Source organism: Oncorhynchus tshawytscha, linkage group LG33, assembly GCF_018296145.1.
Source record: "Oncorhynchus tshawytscha isolate Ot180627B linkage group LG33, Otsh_v2.0, whole genome shotgun sequence".
Classification (NCBI taxonomy): domain Eukaryota; kingdom Metazoa; phylum Chordata; class Actinopteri; order Salmoniformes; family Salmonidae; genus Oncorhynchus; species Oncorhynchus tshawytscha.
In genome coordinates, this window is record NC_056461.1 from 43,729,081 (window position 1) to 43,754,369 (window position 25,289).

At 41.8% G+C, this 25,289-nt stretch overlaps 2 protein-coding genes across 2 annotated transcripts in view; both read left to right on the forward strand.

Annotated features, from left to right (window-relative positions):
* LOC112236473 (ferroxidase HEPHL1-like) overlaps window positions 1-1,565 on the forward strand; it is a 72,879-nt gene extending 71,314 nt beyond the window's left edge. Inside the window, exons 19-20 of the mRNA XM_042311493.1 lie at window positions 881-895; window positions 1,382-1,565. Of these exons, the coding sequence (XP_042167427.1) occupies window positions 881-895; window positions 1,382-1,446 (80 nt within the window). The 3' untranslated portion in view covers window positions 1,447-1,565. The remainder of the gene's footprint in view (window positions 1-880; window positions 896-1,381) is intronic.
* A 12,185-nt stretch (window positions 1,566-13,750) lies between these two features.
* Window positions 13,751-25,289, forward strand: part of LOC112236472 (large neutral amino acids transporter small subunit 4-like) — a 41,724-nt gene continuing 30,185 nt past the window's right edge. Inside the window, exons 1-4 of the mRNA XM_042311494.1 lie at window positions 13,751-13,957; window positions 15,063-15,317; window positions 15,443-15,749; window positions 20,768-20,823. Coding sequence (XP_042167428.1) covers window positions 15,158-15,317; window positions 15,443-15,749; window positions 20,768-20,823 — 523 coding nt within the window. The 5' untranslated portion in view covers window positions 13,751-13,957; window positions 15,063-15,157. The remainder of the gene's footprint in view (window positions 13,958-15,062; window positions 15,318-15,442; window positions 15,750-20,767; window positions 20,824-25,289) is intronic.

A 25,289-nucleotide genomic window follows, 5' to 3' on the forward strand; every position in this document is an offset into this window, starting at 1 on the left:
CCTCTTGAAACCAAGACCGTGTGTGTGTCGGTGTCGGTGAGAGAGAGAGAGAGACAGAGTGACAGACAGAAAGTGACAAACAGAGTGACAGACAGAGTGACAGACAGAGTGACAGACAGAAAGTGACAGACAGAGTGACAGACAGAGTGACAGACAGAGTGACAGACAGAAAGTGACAGACAGAGTGACAGACAGAGAGTGACAGACAGAGAGTGACAGACAGAGTGACACAGAGAGTGAAACAGAGAGTGACACAGAGAGTGACACAGAGAGTGACACAGAGAGTGACAGACAGAGAGTGACAGACAGAGAGTGACAGACAGAGTGACAGACAGAGAATGACAGACAGAGTGACAGACAGAGTGACAGACAGAGTGACACAGAGAGTGACACAGAGAGTGACAGACAGAGAGTGACAGACAGAGAGTGACAGACAGAGAGTGACAGACAGAGTGTGACAGACAGAGAGTGACAGACAGAGTGACAGACAGAGAGTGACAGACAGAGTGACAGACAGAGAATGACAGACAGACAGACAGAGTGACAGACAGAGAGAGTGACACAGAGAGTGACAGACAGAGAGTGACAGACAGAGACAGAGTGACAGACAGAGAGTGACAGACAGAGTGACAGACAGAGAGTGACACAGAGAGTGACAGAGAGTGACACAGACAGTGACAGAGAGTGACAGACAGAGAGTGACAGACAGAGAGTGACAGACAGAGAATGACAGACAGAGAATGACAGACAGAGAGTGACAGACAGAGAGTGACAGACAGAGTGACAGACAGAGTGACAGACAGAGTGACAGACAGAGTGACAGACTGTTATGACGTCAACATTGTCTAACATCAAGTCTCTTGTTTATCTTTTATTCCAGAGAAAGCATCACATGGTGAGTAGGCATGAATATACATGAACCAGATGAATAAACAGAACCAGATTAGAATGACTAGGCATGAATAAACATGAACCAGATGAATAAACATGAACCAGATTAGAATGGCTAGACATGAATAAACATGAACCAGATCAGAATGACTAGGCATGAATAAACATGAACCAGATCAGAATGACTAGGCATGAATAAACATGAACCAGATGAATAAACATAACCAGATTAGAATGACTAGGCATGAATAAACATGAACCACATGAATAAACATGAACCAGATTAGAATGGCTAGACATGAATAAACATGAACCACATGAATAAACATGAACCAGATTAGAATGACTAGACATGAATAAACATGAACCAGATTAGAATGGCTAGACATGAATAAACATGAACCACATGAATAAACATGAACCAGATTAGAATGGCTAGACATGAATAAAAATGAACCAGATTAGAATTGTTTCTCCCCCTCTCCTATAGCACCTGGTATTGGAGGTTCCATCTCCACTCTGCTACTGCCACTATTACTGACCGTTCTCCACTAGACTACTCTGTGTGTGTGTGTGTGTGTGTGTGTGTGTGTGTGTGTGTGTGCGTGTGTGCGTGTGTGCGTGCGTGCGTGTGCGTGTGTCCATAATGCATTATCAGTCAATGTAATCAGCTATCAAACCAATCAGTCCTACAATAGAAAAAATGATGATGAATGACAGATCCATATTACACAGCTTCCCATGTGACAGCTTTATCATAGAATTAGGAAGTAGAATCCTAGAATGGACATGAACCTTCTTATGATGGCATAAAAGGTCAGCCATGTTGGTCAGGGAGTTGATCAACCGTGGTTTGCCAGTGCTGTTATAATTTGTAAAGCAATGAATTTGAAGAATTTGCATTGTATACAGTGCATTCGGAAAGTATTCAGACCCCTTGACTTTTTCCACCAAAACATTTTTACGTTACAGACTTGTTCTTAAGTTGTTTAAATGTTTTTTTTTCTTTCCCCTCATTAATCTACACACAATGCCTCATAATGACAAAGCAAAATCTGTTTTTTTAGGAATGTTTGCAAATGTAAATAAAAAATACATACATTTCACATGTATACATTTACATTAGTATTCAGACCCTTTACTCAGTACTTTGTTGAAGCACCTTTGGCAGCGATTACAGCCTTAAGTCTTCTTGGGAATGACTCTACAAGCTTGGCACACCTGTATTTGGGGAGTTTCTCCCAAATTTCTCTGCAGATCCTCTCAAGCTCTGTCAGGTTGGATGGGGAGCGTCGCTGCACAGCTATTCTCAGATGTTTGATCGGGTTCAAGTCTGGGCCACTCAAGGACATTCAGAAACTTGTCCCGAAGCCACTCCTGCTTCTTGGCTGTGTGCTTGAGGTCGTTGTCCTGTTGGAAGGTGAACCTTCGCCCCAGTCTGAAGTCCTGAGCGCTCTGGAGCAGATTTTCATCAAGGATCTCTCTGTACTTTTCTTCGTTAATCATTCCCTCGATCCTGACTAGTGTCCCAGTCCCTGTTGCTGAAAAACATCCACTCAGCATGATGCTGCCTCCATCATGCTTCACCGTAGGGATGGTGCCAGGTTTCCTCTAGACATGACGCTTGCTATTCAGGCCAAAGAGTTCAATCTTGGTTGTATCAGACCAGAGAATCTTGTTTCTTTAGTCCTTCAACTGCCTTTTGGCAAACTCCAACTCTGTCTGGCCACTCTATCATAAAGGCCTGATTGGTGGAGTGCTGCAGAGATGGTTGTCCTTCTGGCCACTCAACCATAAAGGCCTGATTGGTGGAGTGCTGCAGAGATGGTTATCCTTCTGGAAGGTTCTGCCATCGCCACAGAGGAACTCTGGAGCTCTGTCAGAGTGACCATCGGTTTTTCGTCACCTCCCTGACCAAGGCTCTTGTCCCCCGATTGCTCAGTTTGGCCGGGCGGCCAGCTAAAGGAAGAGTCTTGGTGGCTCCAAACTTCTTCCATTTAAGAATGATGGAGGCCACTGTGTTCTTGGGGACTTTCAATGTTTTGGTACCCTTCCCCAGATCTGTGCCTCGACACAATCCTGTCTTGTAGCTCTACGGACAATTCCTTCGACCTCGTGGCTTGGTTTTTGCTCTGACATGCATTGTCAACTGTGGGACCTTATATAGACAGGTGTGTGCCTTTCCAAATCATGTCCAATCAATTGAATTTACCACAGGTGTACTCCAATCAAGTTGTAGAAACATCTCAAGGATGATCAATGGAAACAGGATGGACCTGAGCTCAATTCCGAGTCTCATAGCAAAGGTTCTGAATACTAATGTAAATAATGTATTTTATGTTTTTTATTTTTAATATATTTGCAAACATCTAGAAACCTTTATCAATTTTAGAATAGGGCTGTAATGTAACATAAAATTGGAAAAAGTGAAAGGGTCTGAATACTTTCTGAATGCACTGCATTTGTTAGCTCGCTAGCTAACCATTTGTACAGGAATGATTCCATTAACTGTATGTGTTAGCTCGCTAGCTAACCATTTGTACAGGAATGATTCCATTAACTGTATGTGTTAGCTCGCTAGCTAACCATTTTTACAGGAATGATTCTATTAACTGTATGTGTTAGCTCGCTAGCTAACCATTTTTACAGGAATGATTCTATTAACTGTATGTGTTAGCGGGATAGCTAGCCAGTTGTACAGGAATGATTCCATTAACTGTATGTGTTAGCGCGCTAGCTAACCATTTGTACAGGAATGATTCCATTAACTGTATGTGTTAGCTCGCTAGCTAACCAGTTGTACAGGAATGATTCCATTAACTGTATGCGTTAGCGCGCTAGCTAGCCAGTTGTATAGGAATGATTCCATTAACTGTATGTGTTAGCGGGACAGCTAGCCAGTTGTACAGTAATGATTCCATTAACTGTATGTGTTAGCGGGCTAGTTAACCAATTGAATAGGAATGATTCCATTAATGTTTCTAGTTAACTGCCAATACTCGCGCCAACATTCCATTCAATCTACTCAGTCAATCCACAGCCAGACACTGGCTGAAATAAGTTGTTGATAGGAGTTAGACAAGTATTGTATCATATACCACTTACAGATTTCCAGAAAAACAACAATTAAGACATTTATGTTCTCTTTACATATATTTTAGAGGCTAGTTATACAGAGAATTGGTATAAAAACCTGTAAACTGTTTTAGGTTGACAATAATTCTATTACACAATTTCTGATATATCACATGGCTTACCTTTATGTTCCTGCATAATTAAAATCAAGATTATGCCTCTACTGCCATTACATTACAATTAGAAGTACTTTGGATTTCTCCCTGACCAACATGGCTGCCATTTTCACCGCATTCTGGAACTTTGAGGGCTTTATGACATAGCCCCTCTGGTAATTGAATAGCATCTCTGTGGTTTTATTCCCCAAGTCATTCTAACTGTTCAATAGTCTGCTTCAGAACCTGTCTATTGTATACTGTCCAAACTTGAATATATACTGCTGCTCTGTTTGATTGGTTGCACTCGTTGTCCTTTGCAACGAAGAGGAAATAGAATGTAAAAAGGACTACTGTACCAAATATATTTTGTTTAAATCTGTGTACAATAAAAACTGCTTCGATAACGTACAATAATGTTTCAATGTTGAGTTTGTATTAAATGTGTGTTGTTTATAAAAGGGGTGTTCAACACCTGACTGTAATAACCCCCAAGACTACAGGTAGTAACCATGGTAACACTAACTCCAAGGCTATATGTGGTAACCATGGTAACCATAACCTGCTAGACTACAGGTCATAACCATAATAACCCTAACCGGTACTAACACTAACCCCAAGGCTATAGGTGGTAACCATGGTAACCCTAACCGGTAGTAACGTGAACCCCAAGGCTATAGGTGGTAACCATGGTAACCCTAACCGGTAGTAACGTTAACCTGTTGTTGCCTCTTGACTTTTCCACTTCACAATAACAGCACTTGCAGTCGACCGGGGGGCAGATCTAGCAGGGCAGAAATTTGACGAACTGACTTGTTGGAAAGGTGGCATCCTATGATGGTGACACTCTGAAAGTCACTGAGCTCTTCAGTGAGGCCCATTCCACTGCCAATGTTTGTCTATGGAGATTGCATCGCTGTTAACTAGATTTTTTTTAGACAGCCTTTTTAGGCCATAACACATGTTTATTATGATCAACTCCGATTCCTGCTGTGAATTATTTTAAAGTTAGCTACAAATCAAGATATTTAATTAATCGTTATTCATTCTGACTACTACATTTGTCGTCACGCATGGCCACGTGCTGACACAGACCAATCACAGGTCAGGCTACGAGGAGGAGGCTCCGGTTGACTCTCAGTCAGGATGAAAACGACTACATCGACCATGATCCTTTGCTAGTTACGGCCACTTTCACCATGATCCTTAGCGATTTTGTTATTGCCGTTCAGCCCCATCAAAGATTATGGATATACTGACAAGATACCTGTCTCTCCGTCCTAACAATGGAACTCGTTGTCCACAAAGAGGCATGGCGATCTGTCTAGCACCCGCCTATCCTTTCTTTGGATTGGTGGATACATCTCATTATTGTAATATACAGTGCCTTGCGAAAGTATTCGGCCCCCTTGAACTTTGCGACCTTTTGCCACATTTCAGGCTTCAAACATAAAGATATAAAACTGTATTTTTTTGTGAAGAATCAACAACAAGTGGGACACAATCACAATCATGGATATTTCAAACTTTTTTTAACAAATCAAAAACTGAAAAAGTGGCAAAATTATTCACCCCAATCCTCAAAAGTGGAGACAAATTTTACTTGGAATATTTCTTGGGAAAACTGCATTTTTGCAGGGTCTGAAAACAATGAGGGTCAAATTGCTATACAAACCTGATGTACACCCTAATTGACAACCAAACAAACCAAAAAAGTGCAAAGTGCTTTGGGCCTTCAAAACATACTAACAAATTATAAAAATACAACATTATAAAACACAAACAACAAGTGTGCGGTTAAAATTGGCAAAAAACACACATTTCTTCACACAGGGTCGTGGGGTGAGACATGGATGCAGCTTAAGCCCCACCCTCTTCAACATATATATCAACGAATTGGCGCGGGCACTAGAAAAGTCTGCAGCACCCGGCCTCACCCTACTAGAATCCGAAGTCAAATGTCTACTGTTTGCTGATGATCTGGTGCTTCTGTCACCAACCAAGGAGGGCCTACAGCAGCACCTAGATCTTATGCACAGATTCTGTCAGACCTGGGCCCTGACAGTAAATCTCAGTAAGACCAAAAATAATGGTGTTTCAAAAAAGGTCCAGTCACCAGGACCACAAATACAAATTCCATCTAGACACTGTTGCCCTAGAGCACACACAAAACTATACATACCTTGGCCTAAACATCAGCGCCACAGGTAACTTCCACAAAGCTGTGAACGATCTGAGAGACAAGGCAAGAAGGGCATTCTATGCCATCAAAAGGAACATACATTTCAACATACCAATTAGGATTTGGCTAAAAATACTTGAATCAGTCATAGAGCCCATTGCCCTTTATGGTTGTGAGGTCTGGGGTCCGCTCACCAACCAAGACTTCACAAAATGGGACAAACACCAAATTGAGACTCTGCATGCAGACTTCTGCAAAAATATCCTCTGTGTACAATGTAGAACACCAAATAATGCATGCAGAGCAGAATTAGGTCGATACCCACTAATGATCAAAATCCAGAAAAGAGCCGTTAAATTATATAACCACCAAAAAGGAAGCGATTCCCAAACCTTCCACAACAAAGCCATCACCTACAGAGAGATGAACCTGGAGAAGAGTCCCCTAAGCAAGCTGGTCCTGGGGCTTTGTTCACAAACACAAACACACCCTACAGAGCCCCAGGACAGCAGCACAATTAGACCCAACCAAATCATGAGAAAACAAAAAGATAATTACTTGACACATTGGAAAGAATGAACAAAAAAACAGAGCAAACTAGAATACTATTTGGCCCTACACAGAGAGTACACAGTGGCAGAATACCTGACCACTGTGACTGACCCAAAATTAAGGAAAGCTTTGACTATGTACAGACTCAGTGAGCATAGCCTTGCTATTGAGAAAGGCCGCCGTAGGCAGACATGGCTCTCAAGAGAAGACAGGCTATGTGCTCACTGCCCACAAAATGAGGTGGAAACTGAGCTGCACTTCCTAACCTCCTGCCCAATGTATGACCATATTAGAGAGACATATTTCTCTCAGATTACACAGATCCACAAAGAATTCGAAAACAAATCCAATTTTGATAAACTCCCATATCTACTGAGTGAAATACCACAGAGTGCCATCACAGCAGCAAGATTTGTGACCTGTTGCCATGAGAAAAGGGCAACCAGTGAACACACACCATTGTAAATACAACCCATATTTATGCTTATTTATTTTATCTTGTGTCCTTTAACCATTTGTACATTGTTAAAACACTGTATATATATAATATGACATTTGTAATGTCTTTATTGTGTTGAAACTTCTGTATGTGTAATGTTTACTGTTAATTTTTATTGTTTATTTCACTTTATATATTCACTTTATATATTTTCTACCTCACTTGCTTTGGCAATGTTAACACATGTTTCCCATGCCAATAAAGCCCTTGATTTGAAATTGAATTGAATTGAGAGAGAGAGAGGAGTTCTGGATGTACTATATACTGTGTTTATAATATGTTGTATTTTATTAATACTATTGTTAGTGTAGCATGATATCATCCCACTAGGTATAACCTGGGTCTAGCCTACCTGAGAGAGAGAGAGAGAGAGAGAGGGGAGTTCTGGGTAACTCAGGGTGTAACCTGGGTTAAAGACATGGACAATACTTTCTAAGACTTGAGCTGCGCCAGATTGTCTCCCTGAAAAAAATGGAACCAATGGAATAGTCCCAAAAGATCAAACTCCCTATTAAATCAGCGCCAGGTTTAATTCATAAAGTTGTATATGGTGGTTAGTGTCACGTTCTGACCATCGTTCGTGTGTGTTTTCCTTGTTTTAGTGTTGGTCAGGACGTGAGCTGGGTGGGCATTCTATGTTGTGTGTCTGGTTTGTCTATTTCTATATTTGGCCTGATATGGTTCTCAATCAGAGGCAGGTGCTAGTCATTGTCTCTGATTGGGAACCATATTTAGGTAGCCTGTTTTGTGTTGGGTTTTGTGGGTGATTGTTCCTGTCTCTGTGTTTGCACCAGATAGGGCTGTTTAGGTTTTCGCACGTTTATTGTTTTTGTTAGTTTATTCATGTATAGTGTCTTTATAAATTAAACATGAATAACCACCACGCTGCAATTTGGTCCGCCTCTCTTTCACCAGAAGAAAACCGTTACAGTTAGACTGTATATACATATGGTATCAAAGCAAGTACTGTGTAATGACACACATTAAAATACCGTAAAATTGATTGTACTGTAAAGATGGCAATGCTAACGTAATAGCAATGAATGAATGAAATTAATTGAGTGGGAGGGGTTTGTATTTCACAGTATTTTACTGTAATTATATGGGATTGGTGAAAGCATGTTGGCTGCGAGGTAAAGTGTTTACACATTAAAGCATATTAATGAATATTTGGTGTTTTATATCACTTGGATGATTAGAAGAAAAGCTTCCAAACTGACAAACCGACTGCACGGTAAAACAGGCCAAAAGGACGTTGCTAAATGCTTCAATCACTTAAGGTTTAAGAGTTGCTGCCACTCCAATCTGTCCCCTGTACATTTTTAAATGACGGGGCACTATAACAACAGGAGTTCAATTGGTTCAGCATTCTCACTCACGGCTGTAACAAATATAGCCTCTTGCAAGGCTCGCCTCAAAATATGTTAATGAGCCAGAAACAACAATACCATGCGCCCAATCAAAAGGCTATTGGTGCTTCAAAGATACCGTATGGTACTGTATTCTGGGAGATGGAATTACAGTACCATTCAAAATACAGCAATTATTTCCCCGCCAAAAACATTTTCTCACAATGCACAATCATTTACAGTATGCTGCAGTAAAACGTTTGAGTATTTTACTTTTGATAATATAAAAGATGACTATTATTATTAGATTCATTTACAGTTTTCAGTTACAGGGCCACGGCACAACAATCGACAGCAGAGTTAACCTGCTGTGGTCACGGAGGATTAGGTTGTTTCTGACTGTAATATGATGAATGTCCTTGCCACCGAGTTGCTTGTAAGTTACTGTCAAATTCACAGTGTTGTGTGTTTGAGAGAGAGACAGAGACAGAGAGAGAGAGAGAGAGTGTGAGAGAGAGAGACACAGAGAGAGAGAGTGTGAGAGAGAGACAAACACAGAGAGAGAGAGAGAGAGTGTGAGAGAGAGACAAACACAGAGACAGAGAGAGAGAGTGTGAGAGAGTGGGGCAGAGAGACAAACACAGAGACAGAGAGAGAGACACAGAGAGAGAGGGGCAGAGAGACAAACACAGAGACAGAGAGACAAACACAGAGACAGAGAGAGAGAGGCAGAGAGACAAACACAGAGACAAAGAGAGAGAGAGACAAACACAGAGACAGAGAGAGAGAGAGACAAACACAGAGACAGAGTGTGAGAGGGGGCAGAGAGACAGACACACACAGAGACAGAGAGAGAGACAGAGAGGGGGGAGACAGAGAGAGAGTGTGAGAATGAGATAGCAGAGACAGACAGAGAGAGACAGAGGGCAGAAAGACAAACACAGAGAGAGGCAGAGAGACAGACAAAGAGAGAGAGACAGAGAGGGAGGCAGAGAGACAGAGACAGAGAGAGAGACAGAGAGGGGGCAGAGAGAGATACAGAGAGAGAGAGACACAGAGAGGGGGCAGAGAGACAGAGAGAGAGTGTGAGAATGAGATAGCACAGAGACAGAGAGAGAGAGAGACAGAGAGGGCAGAAAGACACACAGAGACAGAGAGAGAGACAGAGAGAGGAGGCAGAGAGACAGACAAAGAGAGAGAGAGACAGAGAGAGGAGGCAGAGAGACACACACAGAGACAGAGAGAGAGACAGAGAGGGGAGGCAGAGAGACAGACACAGAGAGAGGGAGACACAGAGACAGAGACAGAGAGGGGGCAGAGAGAATATTAATTTCTATGCCTCGTTTTCAAGACTTTCGGCCTGTTGTCCTTCAATAATCCAAATTAATAAGCTTGTTGTTGATTTGTTTTTGAACTGTAGTAGCCAATAGCCTAACCTTTTGTTGATTTCTTAAATTTAACCTAAACCCTGTTGACCAGCTTGTTGTTCAGCTCATATCTGGGGTTTTGTAATAGCTCAGACACACCGGTAGGATTGTCAGATGTCTGCCTGACGACTTAACACAGCAAAGGCCTAGAAGTCGTCAGCCACTCAGTGTTGTTAAAATACTCCAAACCAGTAGGTGTTAGTAGTGTTATTTGGCAATGCATGTCTGTGTGTGTTGCCTTATGGTCTAGTCCAACTATTCCCAAATAAAAATAAAACTATGATTCTCATAAAAAAATTTAAAAAATTTAAGTAAAAAAAAAAAAGTTATTTACTTTTTCTTTTCTTCAGATTTCCAAACAATCCATTTCGATTTTCCAACGGGGCTATTCATTTGGGTGATGTTTTATTCTCGCCTGAGTAGTCTCGTTTCACTGCCCAAAATAAAATGAAAACCATCTGGTGTTCAGCGAAATAACAACACAATGTCAAATACAGGTAGCCTAGTCAAATAATTAACATCCAATCACATGAAACGTTACTCTCTCGTGGGAATTCCACTAACGGTCCGTATGGAGCCAAACGTAGCTACTGCTCATGTTGGTATTTGTTCTGATGCCGCAAAAGTCATGACAGGGAGATATAGTGGAATGGTAACGCGCTTGCTCCCGACGCCACTTGGGTACACTGTATCATCCACCGAGAGGCTCTTGGGTACACTGCAGCGTCCACCGAGAGGCTCTTGGGTACACTGCAGCATCCACCGAGAGGCTCTTGGGTACACTGCAGCATCCACCTAGAGGCTCTTGGGTACACTGCAGCATCCACCGAGAGGCTCTTGGGTACACTGTATCATCCACCGAGAGGCTCTTGGGTACACTGTATCATCCTCCTAGAGGCTCTTGGGTACACTGCAGCATCCACAGAGAGGCTCTTGGGTCCACTGCAGCATCCACAGAGAGGCTCTTGGGTACACTGCAGCATCCACCGAGAGGCTCTTGCTGCCAAGGGAATGTCTGACAGCTTGAAAGACGTTTTGGACAGTTCAGTGAAAATGTTTAACTTTGTTAAAGCAAGGCCCCTGAACTCTCATGTATTTTCTGCATTATGCACTGATATGGGCAGCGACCATGTAACGCTTCTACAACATACAGAAGTGCGCTGGTTATCAAGGGGCGAAGTATTGACACCTTTTTTTAATTGAGAGACGAGCTTAAAGTTCCTGATCAGTACCTGATCATCATTTTCACTTGTTTGACCGCTTGCATGATGATGAGTTTCTCACACGACTGGCCTATCTGGGTGATGTTTTTTCTCACCTGAATGATCTGAATTTAGGATTACAGGGACTCTCCGCAACTATATTCAATGTGCGGACATTATTGAGGCTATGTTTAAGAAGTGAGAGCTCTTCCCTGTCTGCATTAGCAAGGACAACACACAGGTCTTTCCGTCCTTGTATGATTTTTTTGTGTGTAAATTAACTCAAGCTTACGGACAATGTCAAATGTGATATAGTGAAGCACCTAAGTGAGTTGGGTGCGCAATTACGCAGGTACTTTCCCGAAACGGAAGACACAAACAACTGGATTCGTTATCCCTTTCATGCCCTGCCTCCAGTCCACTTACCGATATCTGAACAAGTGAGCCTCATTGAAATTGCAAGAAGCTGGACTAATGTTGCGGTTGTTGTAGAAAACCCTTGTTGATATTTGCCAGATGGACACAGCTAGATAACTAGATAGAACAATTACAAAGAAACAATTTAATTCACGATCCATAATTGCATACAGCCCATAGGTACATTTAGATAGATAGCTAAATGGTTAGCATAATTCGTTAGCTAGCTAGCTAGCTGTTGTGCTAGCTAGGTAAAATAGACACTGCATTGACTCTCAGCAGCCAACTACAAGTAGCTGCTTCATGGAAACTTATCCATTGTGATTTAATAATAATGTTAGCTACAGTCGCTAGGTAGCTAGCTTGGTGAAGCATTTAGTGTTGTGTGCATTGTGCTGCCCTTACAAGCCAATTGGTTTTATATGAAGTGTGTGTGACTGCATGGCTCAGTTAGCAAGCTAGTTAACTAATAAGCTAGTGCATATTATCAAACCTAATAAAAAGATCCTTCTTCAAGCACACAACTCCTTAGTCCTAGTCAGTTACAGAACTGAATACATTCAACTGAAATGTGTCTTTCGCATTTAACCCAACCCATCTGAATCAGAGAGGTGCAGGGGGCTGCCTTAATCGGTGCCCGGGAGCTGTTGTTCTGTGGGGAACTGTTGTTTTTGGGGAACTGTTGTTTTGCGGGGAGCTGTTGTTTTGCGGGGAGCTGTTGTTTTGTGGGGAGCTGTTGTTTTGTGAAGAGCTGTTGTTTGTGGGTAGCTGTTGTTGTTTGGGGAGCTGTTTTGTGGGGAACTGTTGTTTTGTGGGGAGCTGTTGTTTTGCGGGGAGCTGTTGTTTTGCGGGGAGCTGTTGTTTTGTGGGGAACTGTTGTTTTGTGGGGAGCTGTTGTTTTGTGGGGAGCTGTTGTTTTATGGGGGACTGTTGTTTTGTGGGGAACTGTTGTTGTGTGGGGAGCTGTTTTGTGGGGAACTGTTGTTTTGCGGGGAGCTGTTGTTTTTTGGCGAACTGTTGTTTTGCAGGGAGCTGTTGTTTTTTGGGGAACTGTTGTTTTGCAGGGAGCTGTTGTTTTTTGGGGAACTGTTGTTTTGCAGGGAGCTGTTGTTTTTTGGGGAACTGTTGTTTTGTGGGGAGCTGTTGTTTGGAACCATTCTGGAACCATTCTGATGTACCGACTATACTGGAACCATTCTGATGTACTGACTATACTGGAACCATTCTGATGTACTGACTATACTGGAACCTTTCTGGGACCATTCTGATGTACTGACTATACTGGAACCATTCTGATGTACTGACTATACTGGAACCATTCTGGAACCATTCTGGAACCATTCTGATGTACTGACTATACTGGAACCATTCTGATGTACTGACTATACTGGAACCATTCTGGAACCATTCTGATGTACTGACTATACTGGAACCATTCTGATGTACTGACTATACTGGAACCATTCTGGAACCATTCTGGAACCACTCTGATGTACTGACTATACTGGAACCATTCTGATGTACTGACTATACTGGAACCATTCTGATGTACTGACTATACTGGAACCATTCTGATGTACTGACTATACTGGAACCATTCTGATGTACTGACTATACTGGAACCAATCTGATGTACTGACTATACTGGAACCATTCTGGAACCATTCTGATGTACTGACTATACTGGAACCAATCTGATGAACAAATAAAATGAAATGACTTTAATATTATTAACATCTGGTTCCAAATCACTTAATCTATCTATCTTAATCAAAAGCTCACTTAATCAAAACGCCATCTTTGTCAGTAGGACAGGCCTATATTATTTCCTCCTCCTTGCTTCCTTCTCTCTCTCTCTCTCTCTCTGTCTCGGTGGACGACTGTGAGGGTGCTCTGATTGGCTGTAGCAGTGTTCCAGCGGCACCTCCGGCAGTCAATAGGAAGACAGGAGCGCGTATAAAAGCTCCTCCGTGCAGATTTCGGGTTATTGAAAGAAAGAAAGAGAGAAAGAAAGAAAGAGAGAAAGAAAGAAAGAAAGAAAGAGAGAGAGAAAGAAAGAAAGAAAGAAAGAGAGAGAGAAAGAAAGAAAGAAAGAAAGAGAAGGCTGGAGGGTTGATATCTCCGAGGAACATATCAAAAGAAGAAGAATTGAAGAATTCTGAAAAACTCTGAATTTCTGTCTCGGCTGTCTGTGTCTGGGACTCACAGGTATGCAATGAATCTGGAATATGCCTACATGGAGTCATACCTGCCTTCACCCAGGGTACTTTTATTACAAACGTGCTGTGCTAAATTGATTGCAATAGGTTTTCATGTTGTAAGTAATGGTCGTTAGAATAGGCCTATTGTTTTCATGTTATAATTAGAGTTACATGTATTTCTCCCAAGTTAAGAATAAGCATTAAAGTTTATCTATAATGCTAGTGTCGCGGTGAGAAAAACAGTGATTCCATTCATTCCTCTGGGATTCAGTAATGTGGAGAGGCAGGGATTCTATAGGGCAACATTGGAGAAATTGTTTGCGCACCTGTGTTATAAACCTGGTGAATCCAGTATCCACTAACTAACTACCCATTATTAGCTAGTGGTTTGGCCTATCGTTATTCTCTGAAGTGGTTTTGTCTCTTGCTCCAGAGTTATGATTAGATGAACTCGGTCTGTTTATCTGGCGTCTGTTTGCTGCGCTAATGTGTTAAGAATGAGGAGAGAGAGAGAGAGAGAGAGAGAGAGAGGCGGCAGGCAAGTCCAGTTCGGACCGGTTAGTCATTCATCAGTTTCCGCACCAGGTATGGAACAGAAGTCCGTCATTGCCTCCAGCGCGTAATTGACTCCCCCGCCACCTTCAGCCCTTCTCTGAAACGTTGCTGTTGTAGCTGGACACCGGTAGAACACGCACCGGTACTGTAGATTTCAGTTAAGACGTGTCACTGTCACACTGTTACCTAGGTAATAACACCCGGGTGTATGTGCGCGTCCATGTGTCCTATAGCGGGAAGGTGGGAGAAGTTGAGTAATAACAGGGAGGGGGAGTGGGGGAGGAAATGACTCTCATGGACCCAGAACAGAGGCAAAGAGAGAGTTGCATAGGAATCACATTGAAGGTCAAAGGACCACGTGGTCACATAAAAGAGTTGTGAGATTTGGTTGGGTGGGGGGTTTGTTGGTTCCTATGGTGATCAGCAACATTCAGACTGTTCCTGAGCAATATAAAGTAACAGTAAATAATGTAACTGTGGTCATATGATATTATATTCAATACAACCACTACCCAGAGTGGATAGCTGCTGAAATAACCTCTCTCTGTTTTCAACAGACCTGTGAACCCTGATCTCCAGAGATACTGGCAGAGGGCCTCACTATATTCTGTCTAGAACATTTTCTGCTTCCCCCCCACCCCCTCGTCTGGTCATGGCTCCGTCCCTGGCCACAGCATTCGCCAGGCGATGGTGGATGGCGTTGACAGCCATCATAGAGAACCTGTTTTTCTCAGCTGTCCTGCTGGGCTGGGGATCACTACTCATCATGCTGAAGTCTGAAGGTTACTACTCCTACATGTGCAATGGAGAAGGTAAGACCACCATCTTTATGTGGCCTCTCTTTGACCTACTCTTTACTGACACATCCCCTTTTAAGATTCCTTTACTGACACATCCCCTTTTAAGATTCCTATACTGACACATGTCTTCTCTCTAGGTAACCACACCTCCTCCCCCAACCTGTCTGTCCCCCGCCCTCCACCAGGGGTCAATGATGAATACAGTGATTACTACTCAGAGGAGGAGGGTGTGGTGGGGCTGGGGGATGGAGTAGAGATGAGGCCTCTGGCTCCCCAGGACCATTACGGACCCATGAGGATGAACGGCTGGCTCATCTGTAAGGACCAGGATGAGATGTTGAACCTGGCCTTCACCGTGGGATCATTCCTTCTATCAGCCATCACTCTGCCGCTGGGCATCGTCATGGACAAATACGGCCCACGAAACCTACGACTACTGGGCAGGTAGGAGAGGGCGAGAGGGAGGGATGTGTCTGTGTGTATAGTCTCAGTCTGAACAGTTCAGTTCAGTTGGTTGGGTGTGTGTGTAGTTGGTCTGTTGGTCTGATGGTCTGATTTGCACGATTTGTATTGTCTAATGTATTGTCTAGTGTGCTGATGTATTGTGTAGTGTGTTGTTGTATTGTCTAGTGTATTGATTAATTGTCTAATGTATTGATTACTTGTGTAATGTATTGTCTAATGTATTGATTACTTGTCTAATGAATTGATGAATTGTCTAATGTGTTGATTACTTGTCTAATGTGTTGATTACTTGTCTAATGTGTTGATTACTTGTCTAATGTGTTGATTACTTGTCTAATGTATGTATTACTTGTCTAATGTATTGATTACTTGTGTAATGTATTGTCTAATGTATTGATGAATTGTCTAATGTATTGTCTAATGAATTGTCTAATGTATTGATGAATTGTCTAATGTATTGATGAATTGTCTAATGTATTGATGAATTGTCTAATGTATTGATGAATTGTCTAATGTATTGATGAATAGTCTAATGTATGTATTACTTGTCTAATGTATTGATTACTTGTCTAATGTATTGTCTAATGTATTGATTACTTGTCTAATGTATTGATGAACTTGTCTAATGTATTGATGAATTGTCTAATGTATTGATTACTTGTCTAATGTATCGATTACTTGTCTAATGTATTGTCTAATGTATTGATTACTTGTCTAATGTATTGATTACTTGTCTAATGTATTGTCTAATGTATTGATTACTTGTCTGATGTATTGATTACTTGTCTAATGTATTGATTACTTGTCTAATGTATTGATTACTTGTCTAATGTATTGATTACTTGTCTAATGTATTGTCTAATGTATTGATTACTTGTCTAATGTATTGTCTAATGTATTGATTACTTGTCTAATGTATTGTCTAATGTATTGATTACTTGTCTAATGTATTGATTACTTGTCTAATGTATTGTCTAATGTATTGATTACTTGTCTAATGTATTGTCTAATGTATTGATTACTTGTCTAATGTATTGTCTAATGTATTGATTACTTGTCTAATGTATTGATTACTTGTCTAATGTATTGTCTAATGTATTGATTACTTGTCTAATGTATTGATTACTTGTCTAATGTATTGTCTAATGTATTGATTACTTGTCTAATGTATTGATTACTTGTCTAATGTATTGATTACTTGTCTAATGTATTGATGTATTGATGAATAGGGTAATGTATTGATGAATTGTCTTAAATAATTTCCCACACAGTCTGTGCCTCTATTTAGTTTTCATGCTAGTGAGGGCCGAGATTCCACTCTCACATAGGTACGTAGTTGCGAAGGGCATCAGTGTCTTAACAGCGTGATTTGCCAAGGCAGGATACTCTGAGTGCAGCCCAATCCAAAAATCTGGCAGTTGCTTCTGATTAAATTAAATTTTCACTGAACCACTTGTAATTTTGATGAGGCTCTCTTGTTCAGATATCGGTAAGTGGACTGGAGGCAGGGCATGAAAGGGAATCCAGTTGTTTGTGTTGTCCGTTTCAGGAAAGTACCTGCGGAATTGCGCATCCAGCTCACGCAGGTGCTTCGCTATATCACATTTGACATTGTCCGTAAGCTTGAGTTAATTTGCACACAAAAATATTGAATATGGTTGCAGAGGGTCCCTGTGATTATTAGATTCAGATCATTCTGGTGAGAAAAAACATCACCCAGATAGGCCAGTCATGTGAGAAACTCATCATCATGCAAGCGGTCAGACAAGTGAAAATTATGGTCATTTAAGAACTTTAAGCTCATCTCTCAATTTTAAAAAATGTGTCAATTCTTTGCCCCTTGATAACCAGCGCACTTCTGTATGTTGTAGAAGCGTTACATGGTCGCTGTCCATATCAGTGCATAATGCAGAAAACACACGAGAGTTCAGGGGCCTTGCTTTAACAAAGTTAAACATTTTCACTGAACTGTCCAAAACGTCTTTCAAGCTGTCAGGCATTCCCTTGGCAGCAAGAGCCTCTCTGTGGATGCTGCAGTGGACCCAAGAGCCTCTCTGTGGATGCTGCAGTGGACCCAAGAGCCTCTCTGTGGATGCTGCAGTCTACCCAAGAGCCTCTCGGTGGATGCTGCAGTGGACCCAAGAGCCTCTCTGTGGATGCTGCAGTGGACCCAAGAGCCTCTCTGTGGATGCTGCAGTGGACCCAAGAGCCTCTCTGTGGATGCTGCAGTGGACCCAAGAGCCTCTCTGTGGATGCTGCAGTGTACCCAAGAGCCTCTCTGTGGATGCTGCAGTGGACCCAAGAGCCTCTCTGTGGATGCTGCAGTGGACCCAAGAGCCTCTCGGTGGATGCTGCAGTGTACCCAAGAGCCTCTAGGTGGATGCTGCAGTGGACCCAAGAGCCTCTCTGTGGATGCTGCAGTGGACCCAAGAGCCTCTCGGTTGATGCTGCAGTGTACCCAAGAGCCTCTCTGTGGATGGTGTACCCAAGAGCCTCTAGGTGGATGCTGCAGTGTACCCAAGAGCCTCTAGTAGGATGCTGCAGTGTACCCAAGAGCCTCACGGTGGATGCTGCAGTGTACCCAAGAGCCTCTAGGTTGATGCTGCAGTGGACCCAAGAGCCTCCGGTTGATGCTGCAGTGTTCCCAAGTGGCTACGGGAGCAACTGTTTGCACGCGCGTTACCACTCCACTATGTATCCCTGTCATGGCTTTTGTGCCATCAGTACAGACACCAACACATCTTGACCACCAAAGTCCATTTGATGTCACAAAGCTGTCCAGTACTTAAAAAAGATCCTCTCCTGTTGTCCTGGTTTCCAGAAGAGGATGTCTTCCTTAATTGACCCCCCCCCCATAAACATAACGGACAAATACCAGGAGCTGTGCCAGGCCCGCCATGTCTGTTGACTCATCCAGCTGGAACGCATAGAATTCTCTGGCTTGTATGCGAAGCAGTAATTGTTTCAGAACATCTCCTGCCATCTTACTGATGTGTTGTGAAACAGTGTTGATTGAGGCATTATCTGTATAGTTTTTTGGGCCTTTTCCCCCCAGCATTGTCCCATCCATATCCGCAGGAAGAATGAAGTCCTCCACAATAGTATGGGTCTTGATTGTCCTAGCCACTTACCACTTACCATATAAGACACTTCTGAATGGTATCTGTTGCTTTTAATGTAACCTATATTTAACTAGGCAAGTCAGTTAAGAACAAATTATTATTTTCAATGACGGCCTACCAGGGAACACTGCCCCCCGTTCAGGGGCAGAATGACAGATTTGTACCTCGTCAGCTCGGGGATTTGAACTTGCAACTTTTCGGTTACTAGTCCAACACTCTAGCCACTAGGCTACCCTGCTGCCCCATATTTAGTATACCTGTCTTCCTACTCAAAGTCTTTATTCTCGCTCAACAAACTCAATTTTTTTTTAAATTGTCTTGTTTCGTTTCTAAATGTCCAAGAGGGAAGGTTTTCCTCAGAGAGTAACGTTTGGCTACATACAGATCGTTAGTGGGATTCCCTCAGAGAGTAACGTTTGGCTACATACAGACCGTTAGTGTAATTCCCTCAGAGAGTAACGTTTGGCTACATACAGACCGTTAGTGTAATTCCCTCAGAGAGTAACGTTTGGCTACATACGGTAGTGTAATTCCCTCAGAGAGTAACGTTTGGCTACATACAGACCGTTAGTGTAATTCCCTCAGAGAGTAACGTTTGGCTACATACAGACCGTTAGTGTAATTCCCTCAGAGAGTAACGTTTGGCTACATACGGTAGTGTAATTCCCTCAGAGAGTAACGTTTGGCTACATACGGTAGTGTAATTCCCTCAGAGAGTAACGTTTGGCTACATACGGTAGTGTAATTCCCTCAGAGAGTAACGTTTGGCTACATACGGTAGTGTAATTCCCTCAGAGAGTAACGTTTGGCTACATACAGAAGTGTAATTCCCTCAGAGGGTAACGTTTGGCTACATACGGTAGTGGGATTCCCTCAGAGAGTAACGTTTGGCTACATACAGACCGTTAGTGTAATTCCCTCAGAGAGTAACGTTTGGCTACATACAGACCGTTAGTGTAATTCCCTCAGAGAGTAACGTTTGGCTACATACAGACCGTTAGTGTAATTCCTTCAGAGAGTAACGTTTGGCTACATACAGACCGTTAGTGTAATTCCCTCAGAGAGTAACGTTTGGCTACATACAGACGTTAGTGGGATTCCCTCAGAGAGTAACGTTTGGCTACATACGGTAGTGTAATTCCCTCAGAGAGTAACGTTTGGCTACATACAGACCGTTAGTGGGATTCCCTCAGAGAGTAACGTTTGGCTACATACGGTAGTGTAATTCCCTCAGAGAGTAACGTTTGGCTACATACAGACCGTTAGTGTAATTCCCTCAGAGAGTAACGTTTGGCTACATACAGACCGTTAGTGTAATTCCCTCAGAGAGTAACGTTTGGCTACATACAGACCGTTAGTGTAATTCCCTCAGAGAGTAACGTTTGGCTACATACAGACCGTTAGTGGGATTCCCTCAGAGAGTACCGGTTAATGTGATTGGATGAGTACCGGTTAATGTGATTGGATGAGTACCGGTTAATGTGATTGGATGTTAATTATTTAACTAGGCTACCTGTATTTGACATTGTGTTGTTATTTCGCTGAACACCAGATGGTTTAATTCTTTATGTTTTTTATTTTTTATGGGAATCACATTTTTATTTGGCTTACCCCCGACGGCATTGCGCGTACCCCTGGGGAACCCCTGGGAATACCTGGTCCAATGTATTGAATTGTGTCATCTATTGATGTATTGTCCAATGTATTGATGAATTGTCTAATATAGTGTGTAATGTATTGATGTATTGTCTAATGTATTGATGAATTGATGAATTGTCTAATGTATTGTCTTATGTTTTGATGTAATGAATTGATGTATTGTGTAATATATTCATGTATTGTGTAATGTTTTGATGTGTTGTCTGTGTATTCCAGTGCCTGTTTCTCCTTTTCCTGTCTCCTCATCTCCTATGGTGCATACAATCCTGATGGTGAGTAGCTGTAATATGTTGATTAGATTACAGTGTATTAGTCACATGATGTAATAGCAGGGTACAGTGCCCATGTGTAGGTAGCTTACTAGTGGTAGATATTCAGCAGCCTGATGGTCTGGGGGTAGAACAGGCTATGTTGGCTGAGGTCCTTGATTATCTTGGTGTCGTACTGTAGGTGTCCTTGATTATCTTGGTGTCCTGGAGGGCAGGCCCAACTTCTTGGGCTGTAAAATGGTACATTTCATTGGAATTTTACACACTCAACCACAGTGTAAATAATTATTCTGGGGGTGAAATGAAATGAACAAAAACAAAAAAAAACTTGAATTACCAACATTTTTTAAAGAATTAATCCAACTTGAATATGTTGCTCAAAATGTAACGTCAATATATTTTATGATTTTTTATGACTTTATGACCAAAGATAGAGAAAATTGATTGATTGAACTCATCGGAAGTTTGGTTTTTAATCTCCTTGCACCTCATCTTCAGAGGATGGTGGGTAAATGCAACAATTTTAGACTTGATGAATATTTTATACAATGTTTTATGCATGTTTTGAAGAACGGAAAGTATAGTGAAAGTATAGTGTAGGTGTAGTGGATCATGAAGAATCAAAACCATCAAGCAGAATGGTGTTCAATGACGAGACCATTTCCAGCTTTTACTAGTAGAGGCAAATGCACTATCATGCCATGCTTACTGTAAAACCTCTGTAAAACCTCTGTAAAACTTACTGTAAAACCTCTAATCACTGCTGGAGGTTTGAGAAATGTGCTCAACAATACCTACCAGAATGGGATAAACTGACACATTATCATCTAAAGTGCATTCAAAGTATTCAGACCCCTTGATTTTGTTACGTTACAGTTGTATTCTTAAATGTATAAAATTACCCCATAATGGCAAAAACAGATTTTTTAAATATATTTTTTTGCAAATATATGAACTTTTTATGGCTGCAGGGGCAGTATTGAGTAGCTTGGATGAAAGGTGCCCAAATCAAACGCCTGCTCCTCAGTCATAGTTGCTAATATTTGCATATTATTATTAGTATTGGATAGAAAACACTCTGATGTTTCTAAAACTGTTTGAATTATGTCTGTGAGTGTAACAGAACTCATATAGCAGGCAAAAGCCTAAGAAATTCCACTTCCTGTTTGTATTTTTTCTGGGGGTGGCAGATTTTCAACCAAGCTCTCATTGAAATTACAGCGAGACATGGATGAGTTTTCACTTCCTACGCCTTCCACTAGATGTCAACAGTCAATAGAACTTTGTCTGATGACTCTAATGTGAAGGGGGGTTGATTGACACAGGAAATAGTCACCACTGCCACGAGTTGACCATGCTTTCACCATGCGCGTTCACAGGGGAAGGACCTGCGTTCCACCGGTCATCTGAAGTCATTTTAATTCTCCGGTTGGAATGTTATTCAAGATGTATGTAAACAACATTCTAAAGATTGATTCAGTACATCGTTTGACATGTTTCTACTGACTGTTACGGAACTTTTTGCATTAAGGAGAGGTATATCTATAATTCCATGTGTATAACTCGTATTATCATCTACATTTATGATGAGTATTTCTGTTGAAACGATGTGGCTATTCAAAATCACTTGATGTTTTTGGAACGAGTGAATCTAATAAGCCAATGTAAACTCAGATTTTTTTTATATAAATATGAACTTTATCAAACAAAACATGCATGTATTGTGTAACATGAAGTCCTATGAGTGTCATCTGATGAAGATAATTCAAGGTTAGCGATTCATTTTATCTTTATTTCTGCTTTTTTGTGAATGCTATATTTCACTGGAAAATGGCTGTGCTTATTGTGGTTTGGTGGAGACATAACATAATCGTTTGTAGTGCTTTCGCTAAAAAGCCTATTTGAAATCAGACACTTTGGTGGGATGAACAACAAGAAGAAACATTTAAAATGATATAAGTATGTTTTAGGAATTGTAATCAAATTCAATGGATTGGACATGATTTGGGAAGGCACACACCTGTCTATATAAGGTCCCACAGTTGAAACCAAAACATGAGGTCGAAGGAATTGGCCGTAGAGCTCAGAGACAGGATTGTGTCGAGGCACAGATTTGGGGAAGGGTACCAAAACATTTCTGCAACATTGAAGGTCCCGAAGAACACAGTGGCCTCCATCATTCTTAAATGGTAGTATGGAATCACCAAGACTCTTCCTAGAGCTGGCCGCCCGGCCAAACTGAGCAATCGGGGGAGAAGGGCCTTGGTCATGGAGGTGACCAAGAACCCGATGGTCACTCTGACAGAGCTCCAGAGTTCCTCTGTGGAGATGGGAGAACCTTCCAGAAGGACAACAGCACTCCACTAATCAGGCCTTTATGGTAGACTGGCAAGACGGAAGTCACTCCTCAGTAAAAGGAGCATGAAAGCCCATTTGGAGTTTGCCAAAAGGCACCTATAGACCCTCAGACCATGAGAAAAAAGATTCTCTGGTCTGATGAAACCAATATTGAACTCTTTGGACTGAATGCAAAGTGTCAAGTCTGAAGGAAACCAGGCACCATCCCTACAGTGAAGCATGGTGGTGGCAGCATCATGCTGTGGGGATATTTCAGCGGCAAGGACTGGGAGATTTGTCAGGATCGAGTGAAAGATGAACAAAGCAAAGTACAGAGAGATCCTTGATGGAAACAAAGTCCAGATTGCTCAGGACCTCAGACTGGGGTGTAGGTTCACCTTCCAGGACAACGACCCTAAGCACACAGCCAAGACAATGCAGGACTGGCTTTGGTTGAAGTCTCTGAATGTCCTTGAGTGGTCCAGCCAGAGCCCAGACTTGAACCTGATCGAACATCTCTGGAGAAACCTGAAAATAGCTGTGCAGCGACTCCCCCACTTATATAAATGTGTCTTCTTTTTTTATTGGCCAAAATGTACAAAAACCTGTTTTTGCTTTGTCAATATGGGGAATTGTGTGTAGATTGATGAGAAAAAGCAACTATTTAATCCATTTTAGGAAAAGGCTGTAACGTAACAATGTGGAAAAAGTCAAGGGCTCTGAATACTTTCTGAATGCACCGTACATAAATCAAAGTTAAACATTACAACATCCTAATCTAGAAGAACAGATCTAATTCTCCACTAGACAGGAAACACCATCATAGTGTTTAGAGGCTGTAGAGGCTATAGAGGAAACACCATCATAGTGTTTAGAGGCTGTAGAGGAAACACCATCATAGTGTTTAGAAGTTGTAGAGGTAACACCATCATAGTGTTTAGAGGCTATAGAGGAAAACCCATCATAGTGTTTAGAGGCTGTAGAGGCTATAGAGGAAACACCATCATAGTGTTTAGAGGCTGTAGAGAGAGGAAACACCATCATAGTGTTTAGAGGCTATAGAGGCTACAGAGGAAACACCATCATAGTGTTTAGAGGCTGTAGAGGAAAACCCATCATAGTGTTTAGAGGCTGTAGAGGAAAACCCATCATAGTGTTTAGAGGCTATAGAGGAAACACCATCATAGTGTTTAGAGGCTGTAGAGGCTATAGAGGAAACACCATCATAGTGTTTAGAGGCTATAGAGGAAAACCCATCATAGTGTTTAGAGGCTGTAGAGGCTATAGAGGAAACACCATCATAGTGTTTAGAGGCTGTAGAGGAAACACCATCATAGTGTTTAGAGGCTGTAGAGGCTATAGAGGAAACACCATCATAGTGTTTAGAGGCTGTAGAGGCTATAGAGGAAACACCATCATAGTGTAGATTTAGAGGCTGTAGAGGCTATAGAGGAAACACCATCATAGTGTTTAGAGGCTGTAGAGGAAACACCATTAGTGTTTAGAGGCTTAGAGGAAACACCATCATAGTGTTTAGAGGCTGTAGAGAAACACCATCATAGTGTTTAGAGGCTAGAGAGGAAACACCATCATAGTGTTTAGAGAGAGGAAACACCATCATAGTGTTTAGAGGAAACACCATCATAGTGTTTAGAGAGAGGAAACACCATCATAGTGTTTAGAGGCTGTAGAGAGGTAACACCATCATAGTGTTTAGAGGCTGTAGAGAGGTAACACCATCATAGTGTTTAGAGGCTGTAGAGAGGTAACACCATCATAGAGGTAACACCATCATAGTGTTTAGAGGTTTGGAGAGAGAGTAACACCATCATAGTGTTTAGAGGCTAGAGAGGAAACACCATCATAGTGTTTAGAGGCTGTAGAGAGGAAACACCATCATAGTGTTTAGAGGCTATAGAGGCTGTAGAGAGGAAACACCATCATAGTGTTTAGAGGCTGTAGAGGAAACACCATCATAGTGTTTCGAGGCTGTAGAGGAAACACCATCATAGTGTTTAGAGGCTAGAGAGGAAACACCATCATAGTGTGTAGAGGCTGTAGAGAGGTAACACCATCATAGTGTTTAGAGGCTGTAGAGGAAAAACCACCTAAAGAGAAGGCATGTTCATCTA